Here is a 16,165-nt window from a genome sequence, read left to right on the forward strand (position 1 = left end):
ACTCCCAGTATGCAGAGAGCCCATCTGGGGAACGTTGCAGCCTGGGATACGTGGGTGCTTATTTACGTACAAGTATAGCTTTGTGATGAGAAAAGATTTACTCGTGGCCTTATCTGATCCCATCACAGTTATATCTGAGCCCCTCATCATCTTTGATGCCTTTATCCTTGCAGCATCCCTGTGTGTAGCACAATGCTGTTAGCCCTATTGTACAGATGGGGAAACTAAGGCACAGAGAGACTAAGGGACTCACCTTAAGTCATGTAGAAAGTGTGTGGCAGGGCAGGCAATTGAACCTGGGTCTTTTAAGTCCCAGGCTAGCATCCTAACCCCAGGTCCATCCTTCTCCATGGGGATTATGCTGGTGTAACTATAGCTGTATAACTGATAAAACTTTCCCTAAGCAAAGTCCCTGCAACTTTCCCCTTTAGAGAAGTCCCACATCTCCTTCACAGCTGAGTTATTGCTGCAGCCACAAGCCTCCTGATCAGTCCTCCTCCTCCAGTCAGGCCGGGAGGTGCCTCTCACTCCCAGCTTGAGACTGCTTTGGTGTCAGTGCCCAGCTGTGGATTTGGGCAGCAGGGGCTGAGAAGATGATAGGACGCTTGGGCGTGGGGCGCCGCTGAGGCACGCCCAGCCCCCTGGCGCCGTGCAGCATGTTACAGAGTGGCTCTCTGAGGGCAGGAGGGGCGGGAAGCTGTTGGCCTGCTGGCACACACACAGCCAACCACAGCCCTGCCTGGGCCTGGGGAACATTGCTAAACGGCAGGTTGGCAGCTGCAGCCCAGGACAGCTGGATGCTTACACAGCTGAGTTAGGATGCAGGACAGGTGCGGTCGCTTAGGGCCCTAGTCTGCGATCAGGGTTTGATTCCCATCTTTACCCCTGACTCCCTGCGTGACCTGAGAGAAGTCACTTCCCATCTGCAAAAAAGGTTGAATAGTCCATCCTTTATCTGTTCAGCCTGCAAGCAATTCAGAGCAAGGACTGTCTCTCCCGGTGGGGCTGTGCAGCGCCCAGCCCACTGGGACCCCCATCTCAGCCGGGGTCTGTGCACTACTCAACCAAAGGGGGAAACTGAGGCAGAAAGAGGCAAAGGGACTTGCCCCAGGTCACAGAGGGCATCAATGGCGGAGTGGGGAACCGAAGCCAGCTTTCTTGCATTTCAGGTCAGAGTGCTTAGGCACTAGGCCACTCTTCCTCTCCCTAATCATTTTCTTGCCCCCACCCCGTGGGGGCTGTGCTCCCTTCTGCTTTTCTCTCTGCAGTGCTGAGGTCCAGATCCTCCTCCCTGGGAGGTAGCTGCCGCAATAGCTCAGAGAACCTGGGCCAGAGACACTTTTTGCATCACTGCTGTTATACAAAAATAAGTTGCATTAGTTTCACAACCAGCTGGCTTTCCCCTCCAATTCCCTTGTGCACTAGAGGACAAATGTTACTAACACACACTCCTCCAGTGGAGAATCAGAGCCCCGTACAGCCCAGCAGTATATCCATTAGAAGAAGGGAAATAATCAGTGTAAACTGAGAGATGGGGCAGGGAAATCTTACATGCCCAACGTCTGTCTGTGAACCTCTCAAAAGTGATTGTTGGTTGCAGCATCTGTGTGTTGTAGCTGAAGATGCAGAATAGAGAGAACGGTGAATAAAACAAGGAATCCTGACTATGACTCTGCCTCCTGTAGCCACTAGACACCACCCAGAGCTGGGACTAGAATTCAAGGGTCCTGCCTCCTCGCACACCCTGCTCTAACCTCTAAACAGCACTTCCTCTCTCTTCACCACCCACACTGTGTTCCTTAGGCCCTGTCTACTCAGGAAAGCTTTACCAGTAACAGTTTATCAGTGCAGTCATATCAGTATAATCCCCAGGGGGACACACTTATTCCAGAACAAGAGTGACATTTCAGGGTTTAGCTTAGACCCTGTCCCAAGTGACATTCACTAACCTGAAAAAAGTCCCTCTTATACTAGAACAAGAGCATCTAGCTTCACACAGTTCAAGTCTAGAAGGGGTCATAAAATCATCCAATCCCAGACTAGGGATTTTCACCCACTTGTTCCCCCTGCATTGAGCCCAATAACTCGTGTCTGGCTAAAGCATCTTCCAGCAAGGCAACCAGACTGGATTCAGAGACATCAAGAGACACACTCCACCACTGCCCTCAGGAGTTTGTTCGAATGGCTAATCATCTTCATTGCTGCCTTATTTCCCAATTACAACATGTCTGGCTGTAACTTCCAGCCATTGGGTCTGGTTCTGCCTTTCTGGTACTTTTTCCCCCGTGAAGATGCTTTACACTGTGTTCAAGTTACCTCTTGATTTTCTTTCTGATAAACTAAACAGGGGGAGCACCTTCAGGCTTGTGTCGGCAGCCGTTTTCTCCAGCCCTTGGATTATTTTTGTGGCTCTCCTCTGCACTCTCTCTGATTTTTCCAACATCTTTTTTAACCGGACAACCCACTTGAGGCTAAACTGGTGTAACTGCATGGGTGAAAATTCACACCTTCACTTACACCCTTTTGGGTGTCAACAAAGCTGTAGCTGGAGACCTGGAACAATTCTCACTTCCTTTAACAGTGATTCAGTGATTGAAAAACTCTCCACCAAGTAGTCAACAAAGCCCCAGCATCATGGTGCTGGAATGTCTGGCTGGACCGGCCAATTCATTCCTGGGTTATCATTATTACTGGGAGGTAGAGAGCTCACGTCTATTCTTCCCCGTGAGTCACAAGATTGAGGCGGCAAGTGGGGGAGTGGGGTTTCCTGCATGATCAGCATTACACTAGCTCGTTGCAAACCCAACCAAGATTGGGTCCCCCGCTCCCATCATGCCAGGCACTGTAGATCCCACCCCCCGACTGAAATTAGGGTCCTGCCATCATGCCAGGCACTGCCCAGACATCCACCCTCTGATCAGGGGCCTCTCAGTCATGCCACATGGAACCATTCCTGCTCCAAAGAATTTACACTCTCCCTAGACAAAAGGATTCTTCTCCATGTTTTACTGAGGGGGAAACAGATGCTGAGAGAAGGATTGAGTAACCCAAGTCACTTAAGAAGCCTGTGACAGAGCAGAGAACTGTACACAGCTCTCCTGAGTCCCAGGTCTGTGTGTCAACCCCAAGACCACCCTTCTTCCTGCTGCTGTGCTTAAACCGCTGTCCCAGCAATGACAATAGAAGCCAGGAGTCCTAGCTGCCAGTCCCCTCTTCTGACCACTCTACCCCAACTCCCCAGGTGCCTAATAGCATGCTTTAGCCACAAATGGCCGCCACCTCCCAAAGCTGGGAATAAAACCCAGGTCAGGAGTCCTGACTCCCTCCCCTAAAGAGCAGGCCCCGCTCGCTGCTCCAACTGCGGGTGGAAAGAACCTAGAATCACCAACGCCCCAGCCGGTGTTTAACCACAACTCCATTTCCCTTCTCCGCACTTGCTCTTCAAGCCACAACACCGTTCAGAACAGCCCAGCGCGTCCTAGGGCAGTGACCAGCTACAGTTGCCATGTTGCCAGTGGTTAATTTCGAGACTTTCCCAGAGCCCTGACTCACCAGAGCGCCCCACTGACCAAGCCCCAAGCCAACATGTTACACAGTGACTCAGAGTTGCCCTGCTCTGTAGTTGATCATTAACAACCTCATTCAATAGACATTTAGCAGCTCAAGGCTTGATGCTGGCATCCAAATGTGCACGCGCAGCAGCCCTGCGAGACGGGGCGTTAATGCAATGAAGTGCACAGAGAAGGATTCCAGATCACAGATATACATCCCCACTTACATCCCCTTTACCCGCCCTCGCCTCTGTGATGGTGACAGTGAAGTACACAAGTGCACGCTTTCACACCCGCCGTATGTATCCATACAGTCACACACACAAGGCATGCTCTCACACCAGCTACACACACACACACACACACACACACACACACACACCCCAGCTAGCCACATGTGTGCTTTCACACTAGCTATTCTCTCTCTCTCTCTCACACACACACACACCCACCCACCCACAACTACTTCAATAGTGAACTTTGGACCCTAAGGAAAACAAAAAAATAGCCATCCCCCCATCTGGGATACACACCATGATGCAAAGGCCTCTCTGCAGTGGAAGGCCGGCCCAGAGGTTAGGACACTAATCTGGGCCTTGGAAGAGCAGGAGTCAAGTCCTACTCTGCTACAGACTCCCTGGGTGACCGAGGGCAAGTCCCTTCTCCCCCTTGTGGCCAAGGTTCCCCTCCCAGCCTGTATTCAGAGTGTGAGCTCTGCAGGGCAGGGATTGTCTCACTGTGTATCTGGGCAGTGCCTGGCCCAATGGGGGTCCCGCAGTGCTACTGTAATACTACTACTAACATGCACCTCATAACAGGCTCCCAGTTCTGGTCTTTTATGTGCTATCGTAATAATACGTCTAGTAAATTGGTCCCTTTTATTAACCTCGCTAAATGGGCCATAAATATAAGTGACAAACAGATGTTCTCAGCACATCACAGGCATGAGCAGTGTGTTATAAACACCTCAGCACAAGGGATTAGCCAGAGCGATAAGCAACTGTAACAATCAATCAGCCATTCATTAAAACAGCTAGTGACTTATTAACCCTCTAAACGCCAGTTTTGAAACAGAACTTCACTGCAAAGTGTTGACAAGGGGCCTCCGATTCCTTTTTCACTGCAAATCCAGGCTTGCTCCAACACATTCAGTGCCAGGCTGAGGCAAACCAGACACTGATGTGGCTGGCGCCGGACGGAGGATGGTTAGAAATTGGTGGCGTCCCTTTTTAACAGCTCAGGGTTTGCAAGAAGCCTCAGTTTTTTCCCAGTCAATCAATCGCTCGACAGCCAGAGCCAGAGCCAGAGCCCTCACAAATCAACAGGCATTGCTGGAGCCGAAAATGACCTGCCAAGATTCCAGCCAGGTTACCCTGGCAACAGGAACAACACACACACACACACACACACCACTCATCTCAGGTAGTTACTCACGGATAACAAATGGTATAAGGAGATATTTGTACTGCAGCAGTGCCCAAGTGTCTGCTTTGAGATTGGCTTCCCACCAGGCCAGGTGCTGCACAGATAAACCTCCCACCCGAGATCTGGGGGACCCTACCTGTGCCATGTGTTGCACAGATACCCCCCCCCCACGCACCAAGGTTTGGGGAATCCCTCTCCATCCAGCTGTGCTGCACAGACACAATGGGAGACAGTCCTCACAGTCCAAGGAGAAGGGGTGAATGATCCTTCCCTACTTTATAGGCAAGGCAAACTGAGGCCCAGATTAAGTGACGTGGCTGAGGGTTCGCTCAGTGGCAGAGCCAGCCCCTGAAGCCAGGTGTCCTAAAGAGCAGCGCTTTAACCACAAAGCCATCATTTCACCCAACCTTGCACTGCAATAGGTCACGCACGGCCTGGCTTTGGGATGGAGCACGGGTTGTTCTCGTCCAGGATAAGGTGTTAAAACAAAACTAGCCTTAAAGAGGATGTGGGGAAACAAGTGGGGGGGGGGCGGGGGAATCGGGTTGGCCTCTTCCATGCTGCTGCTTCCTTGCTGGGGGACCTTGGATGGGTCCTTTCTCCTCTCAGTGCTCTCATTTCTCCTCCCACCTTTTTCCCCTCACGAGGTCATGCGCTCCTCCAGGCAGAGACCGTGTCTCACTCTCAGTCAGGGGATTTCAGGCTGAGGCTGTGCTCCACAGGCCGGGCGCCCTGCTCGAATTCAGGCCCCCTAGGCACCAGCACAGCACTGCTCATAACGCAGATGCCATAAACGAGGAGGGTGCAGCACCTGGCATGATAACAGGGGCCCCAGTCTGAGCTGGGGCACCAAGGCAGTACCATACTACTACTGAAAATGCACACCAGGGAAGGGGCCCCACGCTCCTTGGGGCCCTCTGAGCATTACCATAGTACTATTAATAATATGCACGTCATAAGGGAGCCTTGATCTTGGTCTGCATCTCTTGGCTCTGCCTTACTACTACTACTCATGCACCTGCCATAATAGAGCCCCCAGCTCAATCAGGGTCAGTGCAGTGCCTGGCTCACCAGCCCCGCCCCACCCTTTCCAGGTCACATAAGGCTGCCCAGTCCTTGCTGTCATATCAACAAAGGCCCAATAAAAAGGAGGTTTCAAAAGCTATTTTTAAACAGCCCATCATCTGTGATTTACAGATCATGAATTGAAATAAATTAAGTTTGCTTTCAAGTGAGTCACACCAGAATCTGCTGGGGGCCCAAGGAGAACATGCCCTGCCCCAGAAATGATTTTGTAAAAGTTAATCAAACTAAAAGGGAATTTTCTTGCCAAGTACCAAGCATGGTTTTCTGAAGTTTGGATCCTACAGCAATATCTCCAGCAAGATCAAGTGCTTTACCTAACACAGCCAGCGCCTAAACCTGAAAAACAAGTCCAGTGCAGTTGGGGAGCATGAGTAATCCTATTTCCACGGCCTTGCAAGAAGGAGCCAGCAGAGTTAAGAGTTACATCATAGATGTTTTCTAAAAGGGCTGCTACAGCTGAGAGTTTCAGACAGGAGTGGCAGTGGGCATGCAGCGAGATGCTGCCTTGGATGACTGTGGAAAGAACTGGGATTCTCAGGTTCTTTTCTGATGTATTACTACGGTAGAAAAAACAGCATCTTGTTCTCCACTGGGTGATGCTACGGTCTGCAGGAGATCTTAAGAAGTCTGTCACCTCAGGAGCCAAGGAAGCAATACCTAGATTATTACATGCATCGCAATAGTACCATGGAGCTGCAGTCACGGACCTGACTCTCATTGTGTCTAGCACTGTCCCAAGACAGAACCAGAGATGATCCCTGCCTCAAAGAGTGCACAGATTTTTTTAGATCTATTTAAAACTGTTCTTCCAAATGTAAATTAAACCCCCAGCAACCTGTTTAAGATTGAAACACACACATCCACCCACGAAAAGCTACTATGGCCAGTTGAGTTTCTGCATTAGGAGAGACAACAGTGATTTCCCCGCTTTTTACATCAAGGCGAAAACTCTTGTTTAACTTCGACATCACGTGTACTACTGGAATAGCAGATGTTCTATTAGCACCCAAGCATCTCAATTGCTAGTCCATTGCCCTAGCCCCCAGCTTACAGGGCATTTCTTCTCTTTAAGCCCTTGCCTGCATACAGGAGTTGCATCACTTTAATTCTCTGGCTGTAGTTAAAGCAGCACAATGCACCAGCCGTGGTTGGAATGTTACTGTTATCAACGTACTTGTACTAATTCTGCTATTCCCATATAGGAAGGGGGCTAGATCAGTCCAAGACACGGGGCACCTGCAGAGCTAAGAAGGGTATTTTTCTCCAGTGCACAATTGGCCAGATGGAGCTTGAATTTTTTACCTTCCTCGGCTACATCAAAGCTCAGTCACAGGTGGAGACAGGACGTGAGTGCTGTAAGGTGGCTCAGAGAATTCTCTGGCTTTGGTGCCTAGCTGGTGGACCTTCCTCCCAGGCTCAGGTTCTAGCTGATGGCCGGATTTCAGGTTGTAAAGGAATTTTCCCCCTACATCAGATTGGTAGGGACCGTGGGGGGGAGGATTTCACCTTCCTCTGCAGCTTAGGGTGTGGGGCACCTGCTGGGATCATCTGGCATGATGACTATACACCTCGATTTTATTGGGACAGTCCCAATATTAAGGACTTTGTTAGTTAGGCAACTATTACCCTCCCCTGCAAAAAAGTGGTCTGAGTTTTCATACTTGCTATCCGGTCACTGATTCATCCAGGCACCTCTCCCCTCGTCAATTCCCTGCCCTAATAGGGACCTCAGCACAGGAGAGACCAGCAGTGTGTGTCTAGGGCTCGCAAGAACTCAGAGGAAAATATTTCAGTCCTCAGGAGACTAACATCATTGAGCTAAGTACAGAGGTAGCTGGGTGAAATTTAAGGGCTCATCTCTGCTGCAGGCCAAGATGACCTCAGCTTCCCTTGTGGCCCTGAAGTCTATGAAACAGCATCCAGGCTTGGGGTGGTGGTGGAAAGAGCAGGGTGGCTGGAACAATTTGTACAGTAGGGGCGCTGAGAGCCATTGAACCAAACTCTAAACCCTCTACATGACGGAAACCACTTCAAGGCAAGAGGTGTGGCAGCCCCCCCCCTCCCACCACCACTCAGTATGAGCATTTCTCACATATACCACCCCCCTGCCCCCCCAACCCACAGTACAAAAGCTGTGCGGAGGCCAGGCATGAGCAATAAGATTGTACAACTAAGATTTCTTTAGCTGATTTAACCCTCCCGTCCTGCATGTGTTTAAAAAAAATGCGTGAAGCAGACGCATCATCCCCTTGCTTCCTCAATGACACTGCCCATGGCTTTCGGGGATCAGGCCATCACTCCACCGTGGCTTGGTAGTAGGATTCTCGGGAGGGCAAACAGGCCCCACTTCAACCCTGCCCCAGGGGTTACAGAGCCAGCAGCTGGAAGTGGAATTAAAAGTCACACTAGAAATGCAGAAGCAAATTCTGGTTGTTTGACGCCCAGGGAGGGGGTGGATTCCCCCCTCATTTGCAGAGCTTTTAAATCAAGACTCCATCTCCCCCCCCTCCAAAATAGATCTGGGCTCCTGCCCAGCTTGTTGGCTCAACGCAGGAAGCACCATGTGAAAAGCTGCAGCCACGGAGATGCAGGAGGGCCAATGAGATAATCATAACAGCCCCTTTCTGGGTTTAGGATGAATTAATTGTGAACTCTGGTTTGAGTGTAAGCTCTTTGGGGCAGGAAGTGCTTCTCAGGAGGAAGCTGTACAGAACCTAGCACAACGGGGACATACCACTATTCACAGACAGGGGGTCTGGGCAGCATCTAGCACAACAGGGACAGGCCCTTGCTCTTAGTCAGCTAGACCAAGCATCTCCCCAGATCTCAGCACAGCGGGCTGGGCAGCCACTGGCACACCGCCACTGTCTGGCCTTAGCTGGTACTGGCCTACCAGCTGTTCTTCAGTGTATCAAGTGAGGCTGCTCTAGCTCAGTGGTTCTCAACCCATGGCCTAATCAGCACACAGCTATGGCCCATGTGACATCCTTAGGGCCCTCTGGGTAATATATAGGGTGTGTGGATGCAGCCCACATAACAGAGCTGCATCTGTGGCCCACTGGTGTGGCTCAAAGCCTGGGTTGTGGGCTGATGAAAAAGGGAAGGTTGAGGGGTGACTTGGGCCCAGTCTACAAGTACCTACATGAGGAATCAAGTTTGAAACGTGGCTCTTCAATCTAGCAGACAAAGGTCTAACATGATCCTAAGGCTGGACGCCAAAGCTAGACAAATTCAGGTGCACATTTTAACAGAAAGAATCAGTAAGCGAGGGCTGTGGTGGATTCACCATCATGGGCAATTTTAAAATCAAGATGAGATGCATTTCTAACAGATTTGCTTTACTTCGACCAGAAGTTACTTCAGGGCTGTGGGGTGCAGGAGATCAGACTTGATTATCACAATGATCCCTTCTGGCCTTAAAAAAAACCAAATCAGAAATTAGGCTTTTATTTTGGAATTACATTTTGGGCCAAAAAGTCAATAGCTTGATTATCTCCCTGCTTTGCATTTCCTCCAAGTGCCAAGTTTTAAATGTCTGTTAAAAACAAAGGACCTGGAGCTATCTACTGTTAGTTGCAGCAACAATGCTGCTCATCTGTGGATCTCAAAGCACTTTACAAAGAGTATCACTAGCCCCATTTTACAGAGGTTGAAACAGCAGCAGAGAATGGGGCAATGACTCACCCAAGGGCACCCAGCAGGCTGGGGCAGAGTTGGCACTAGAACCCAAGTCTTTGAGTCCCAGTCCAGTGCTCTATCCACTAGGCCACACTGCCTCTGAAAGCATAAAGAGGTTGCAGCTCTATTTGGCGAAGCACCACACAAACAGAAGATGGCACCTTCCCCAAAGAACTTAGTCCATATACAAACCATCACAATATTGAAATTTTTTGTTTGAGTGCTGAATACCTAGAAACCCCATTGAAGCCAATGGGATCTGAAGGAATTCCAGGATATTTGCATGTTGACAACACTAAGTGTTAAACATGATAGTCAGCCCCCCACAATCATGAGATTATTTTGTTTAAATCCCATGCTTCTTTAAAATAATGAATGTTGGGGTTCTTTTGTAATTTGCCTCCTGTGGGTTTTGACCAGGGAGGCATATTTGCCAGCTCACCCTCTCTGAAAGGATTAGAAACTTGATCCTCCCAAAATCTGCAAAAATTAAGGCTGAGGTATGCACATGACTCCAGGAGCTGGGGCTTTAAGGAAAACACTAAATATCACCAAACTCATAATAGAGTTGTCACTGCTATAATTCACACACTGAGTATAGCAGTGCCTAGCCCCTCTGACCAAGTTCCAAGACCCTGCATAGCGCCTGGCACTGGGCAGACATGCAGCAAGAGACAGTCCCTGCCCCAAAGAGCTCAGTTTAAATAGACAGAAGGTGGAATGGGAAACAGACACTGGGAGGGGAAGGAACTTGTCCATGGTCACACAGCAGGCCAGTGCAAAATTGGGAATAGAACCCGTGTCTTGCCCCTGGCCACATTCCTTATCAGGGTTCCCCTCTTGGGAGTGAGTGTAGGAAAGAGTAATTTTCTCTGCCCCAGGAAACCCTGGATGAAATTCTACACCCTGCGTTATCCAGGGGGCCAGATTCCATAAGAGCTGTCACTGCTGCTGCCTCCTCCCCATCTCGTATGTTTTGATCAGCAGTGAGATAGTTAACAAGGCTGACCTCTGAAGTAGCACTGCCAGCCAATAGAGCTAAAAGACAGTATGGAGAGCTATCATTTCAGGCTCTCTGCCAGCTCCGGCAGCCATCACAGCACCAGACCATATTTTCAAGGTTCTCCCTGCAATCGCAACTAGAGGATCAAGATGACGCCATAGACGATAACCAGGAGATCTGTCCACCCCCTCCGCAGCTAGGCCCAGTACTCCCCCATACAGGTGTAACGTCTTCTTTAGGACACGCCGCTCCCCCGACCTTCATAAATCCATTAAAATCCCCACCAAGCCTTGTCCTAGTGAAAGCTAGCTGGAAATTCTCCAACCAAAGAGAATTTCGTCAAAAAATGCCCAGTGGTGAACTTGGAGCCTTTCGCAAACACACTCTGGGTTCAACTATGTTTGTCAAATCACAGGCAGGTTTTTTGCCAGGTGCCCTGCCAGATCACTTCACAGGCTGCCGGGGAACCAGGCTCCGAGGCAGCCCCACCATGGGGATACCTGGGCTTCCAGGCATCCTACAACAGGGAAAGGAGCCTGAGGACCCCAACTCTAACTGGGACTCAGCTCTCGGCACCACCCTTGCTCTAGCCAGGGCCCTCAGGCCCCCTACTGCTAAGCCAGTCCTGAGACAGCTGGCTCCCCAGGCAGCCCAAGGACCCAACTGACTTGGCAATTTGGGAGTCCTGGAGTCCCCAGGGCCATGGCAGAGAGACCCAGGGGTGACAAGCTCTGGGGTGCTCAGCAGCTGCTAACATGATTAAGGTCAGTTTCACAGTCCTCATTCATTGGAGAGCAGAGTGAAATTGACAAGACTCCTGTCAGGTTGCACTGGGCACCTGCTGGGACAGGCATTACACATTTTGGAAATTGTTGTGGGATTTCTAAAATTAACCTTTGCAGCAAGTCTGGTTTGCAGGACATGCCAAAGTGTCCCGCAAACCCAAAATCTCAAATTTCAGTCAGCTCCAGTCTTAGGGCAAAGGTATTGCAAACAGGTAGAGACACCATCACAGCAAGACATTAGGGCCTTATCTTATCTCTCTCACTTTCACACAGTGGGAGGGGGCACAGAATCATGCCTTCTCATTTTGTATCTCCCCCACATTTTTGCTTCTGAAGGACGGACCCAAAACAAAAACAAAACCACACGGAAGCAAGATCATTCACCCCCCCAATCTTCATGCCTACAGCATAAGTCACTCCCAGCGTGGAGAATACACGTAAGCAGTGGGAGTGGATGCAAACTCACACAGCACAGAGATTCCTGTTTTCCTGCAAACCAGCTATCAGGGAGTGGAAGGAGAGAACACAGCACTTTACAATTAGCTAATTAAGGTCATCAGCCACTGAATTATCAGCCCCAGTTTTACAGGGGAGGGGTAAATGTGGGGGTTAGTATTGGGAACATACCTATTGTCAGATTGGATCAGACCAGAGGGCTGTCAAATTTAGAGCATCATAATTTGGGGGGCAGAAAGAGTTGTTGTTCTGTGTTTGTACTGCACCTGGCACAATGAAACCCTTGTCTGAGACTGGGAGTCATAGGCATTATTGCAATACAAACAAAGTTCCCATCCCCCAACAGCAGCCAGCATCTAATGCTTCAGGGGAAGACGCACCAACGCTGCAGTGAGCAGATGTCAGATAATCTACTCCCAATGAAGGTCTCCTCCTGATCGCAAATAATTAAAAAAACAGTTTAAACCCTGAGGTTTAATATCCCTGCCAAAGTTCATTAACATTAGTTATTACTGGTTATTCTTGTTATCCATATAACCAATCCAATCCCTTTTTGAAGCTTGCTAAATTCTTGACCTCAGTGACTTCCTGTGATAGCAAGTTCCATAGTTTAAAAGAAAAACCATATCCTGTGATCAGTTGGGTGTTTCATAAAATCATGGAAATGTCAGGCTGGAAGGGACCTCGAGAAGACATCAAGTCCAGCCCCCACACTGAGGCAGGACTGAGTAAACCTCGACCATCACTGACAGGTGTTCGTCCAACCTTTTCTTAACCTCCAGGGACGGGGATTCCATAACCTCCCTTGGAAACCTGTTCCAGAGCTTACCTACCCTTGGAGTCAGAAACATTTTTCTAATATTTGACCTAAAGTCTCCATTGCAGCAGTTTAAGCCCATTATTTCTTGTCCTACACCCCTAGTGGTCGTGGAGAGCAATTGATCAAATATGTTCAGGGCTGTTTTAAAGATGGTGAAGATTTATGAGGTCCCCCAGTCAGGTCTTTTCTCAAGACTAAACATGCCCAATTTTTTAACCTTTCCTGACAGGTCAGATTTTCTGAAGACTTTTGCCATTTTTGTTGCTCTCCTCTGGAGGCTGTCCAGGCTGTCCACGTCTTTCCTAAAGCGTGGCACCCAGAACTGGACACGGTACTCCAACTGAGGCCTCCCCACTGCCAAGCAGAGCAGGACAATTACCTCCCAGGTCTAACATGCGAGACTCCTGTTAATACACCCCAGAATGATATTTGCCTTTTTCACAACTGCACCGCACTGTTGGCTTATATTCAATTTGTGATCCACTAGGACCCCACATTCTTTTCAGCAGTACTGTCTAGCCATTTGTTTCCCATTTTACAGGTAGGCATTTGATTTTTCCTCCTTAAAGAGAAGTGCTTTGCAGGACTCTTTATTGCTAACTTGAATTTCATTGTGGCTCCTTGTTCTTATGTTACAAGACCAGGAGATTCCTGATCTCCCCCGTTTATTATTTTATGGGCCTATCAGCTCAAGGAGGCTTGGTCTGTGGTGCTAGAGCATCCATCCTGCATTGGATCGAGCATGTAGTTACAATGCACCCACTCTACTAACACTTACAGGCTGCAGCCAATCTGGGTGCTAGATCCACAGCTGGTGCGAATGAACGCAGCCTTGTAGACTTCAGAGATTGGCAGCAGAGACAGGACATGGAAAGAGCCCCCCCCTCCCACCACAGCGCTACCGCAGCTCACAGGAGGTATACAAGAACAGCCCTCAGAACCCAGCTGCTACATCTGGCAGCGTCCCTTCCTTGTCCTATTTTCCTCTGTGTTTAGACCAAGCTCTTCGGGGCAGGGACCTTTCTTTGCAGACATAACCGCCTCAGATTGCTGCTTCGTTATTTTGGGGCTTCCCAACTTGGACATGCCTTAAACGGACATCTTACAATAGGCCCCTCTAAAGGAGGTCTCCATTTGTGCACCCAGAAACCCTTCCACACTTTTGAAAATTTGAGCCCTTCCATAATGTGTGCTGTATCTGGAGCATGAAAGGGACCAGACTACTGGGAGCAGAATGGGGGCCAAACAGGAAATTTACAAGCTTTTTCTTTTCTTTTTAAAAACCCAACAAAACCCATCCAGGCTCATAGGCATGGGTTTCCTTATGGGAGAGATCCTAGAGCAAAGGGGTACATGAGGACATGGCTGGACAGACAGAAGGCAGGTATTCTGTATTTTTAAATAGAGGCAGCAAGGTGGATTTCTGAGCACGTAGAAGAGCTGGCTGTTAAACAGTGAGAGCATCTCAGCTTGAAGGACAGTGGCGCTACTGATGTGCCATAACAAGGCTATTCATAGACTCAGGCCAGAAGGGACCCTTAGACCATCTAGTCTGACCTCCTGTATCATACAGGCCAGAGAATTTCACAGCAGTTTCTACTGAGCCCAATCACTTGGGTTTTTCTTAGCCGCCTGCTCTAGGAATGATTTGGGGGAAGTTCTCTGGCCCGTGCTATGCAGGGGGTCAGACTAGATGATCACAGTGATCCCTTCTGGTCAGGGAATCTATGAACCCATCTTGGACTAAAGCATCTTCCAGAAAAGCAGCCAGGCTGGAGTTGGTGACATCAAGAGATGGAGAATCCACCACTTCCTTTCAGAGTTTGTTCCCTGGGAAACACTGGAGCCTTAAAGCTGGAAACATTCAAGTTGGAAATAATCTGCAGGTGTTGGTTCTTGTTCTGCCATTTTCCACTAGATTAAAGAGCCCTTTAGTACCTGCTGTTTCCTCTCTGCAAAGATACTTGTACACTGACCAAGCCACCTCTCAATCCATCACTCTCCTCAAAGCAGTGCCGCACATCTGGCATGGATGGGCGTAGGGGTCTGGTTCCAGAGACCTGAGTTCACTCCTCAGCTCTGCCATTGACTCCTTGTTTCGCCATGGGCAAGGTACTACATCTTCTGACTCAGTTGCCCCCGTTTGTACGTGGTTCGCTAGCCCATAGGGGTTTTGAAGATAAAACAGCCACACAGAGGCTCCAATACTACAGTGAAAAGAGCCCTGTGAGGCCTTGTTCACACAGGGAAATTGAGCAGAATTGCTAGCCCAGAGTTAAGAGTGAACTATCCCACAGTAACTGCCGTGCTTTACATTCACACCTTTCCTTACTCCTGAATAACTTCCTTGGAGAAATCTAGCAGTGATCCAGACTCAACCCAAGCAGTTGGCAAACTCATGTCATGCAGGCCACCCCAAGTCCCAGCCTAGTCCCTAGTGGGATGTTTCATCCCCCCCAATAAATAAAAAACAGCATCTTCATGATCAGCGCAGACAGAGGGAGTGGAGTATTGCAGGGAGCAGTGTGTGGATTAGTGCTACACGCTCACACCTCTCTATTCCCTCCTCTGTGTGAACAGGCATGGGGGCATCCAGTGATAAGCACCTGCAGCCCCAGTGCCCAGTAAGGGGGCAGTCAAGCACAGTCACCACTGCCTTGCCCCCACCCACCACAGGGGTCCCAAGGGACACCTATCACACAAGGTAGGGGGCACCCCTAGCCCTCACACATGGTGGGGGGCAAGACCTCTCCCCTTCCCAACCTCCCACTGCATCTTGGGGGGCAGCCCACTGCAATGGAGGGTGGGGCAGAAAGCTGGCTGGCAGCAGATCCTGCAATTCACCCCAAGGCCTGCTCCCCCATTATGCAGGGTTGGGGCCCTTTCCCGCATTGCACCCTGGGGGCAACCCTTCTCCCTACAGCCCTCCCCCAATTGCACAGGGCCGGGGGTCTTACCGGACAGGCTTCTCTCCCTCATTGCAAGGAGAGGTGAGCAGGCAGCCCCCCCCTTTCCTATTTCACGGGGCTCTGGGGGCAGGACTCCCCTTCCTTCCCCCCACTGCACGGAGCTCTGGGGGCAGGAGCTGCCGGCACAGGACCCGGGGGGCAGGACACTCACCCCACTCCAGGAACTGCTGCACGCTGCGCTCCCGCCGCAGGGGGGCGCCGCTGCACTCCCGGTACAGGCACAGCAGCACGTCCAGCAGCGCCTCCAGGCCGGGTCCCTGCAGCAGCTCCCGCAGCCCGGCCAGGCGCCGCTCCACCGGGCTGCACATGCTGCCCCACTCCGGCTGCTCCAGCCTCGCTGCCTGCCTGCCCTTCTCCACTCCCCGCAGCCCGGGCCCCGGCCCCGCCCCTCC

General features: G+C 50.3%; 1 protein-coding gene across 1 annotated transcript in view; it reads right to left on the reverse strand.

The window, feature by feature from the left end:
* Nucleotides 1-16,081, reverse strand: part of CDC42BPG (CDC42 binding protein kinase gamma) — a 52,707-nt gene extending 36,626 nt beyond the window's left edge. The window contains exon 1 of the mRNA XM_067543929.1: nt 15,925-16,081. Coding sequence (XP_067400030.1) covers nt 15,925-16,081 — 157 coding nt within the window. The remainder of the gene's footprint in view (nt 1-15,924) is intronic.
* Nucleotides 16,082-16,165: the final 84 nt, after the last annotated feature.

This window comes from Emydura macquarii, unplaced genomic scaffold, assembly GCF_026122565.2.
Source record: "Emydura macquarii macquarii isolate MOO-44397 ecotype Brisbane River unplaced genomic scaffold, CSIRO-AGI_Emac_v2 contig_968, whole genome shotgun sequence".
Taxonomy (NCBI): Eukaryota; Metazoa; Chordata; order Testudines; family Chelidae; genus Emydura; species Emydura macquarii.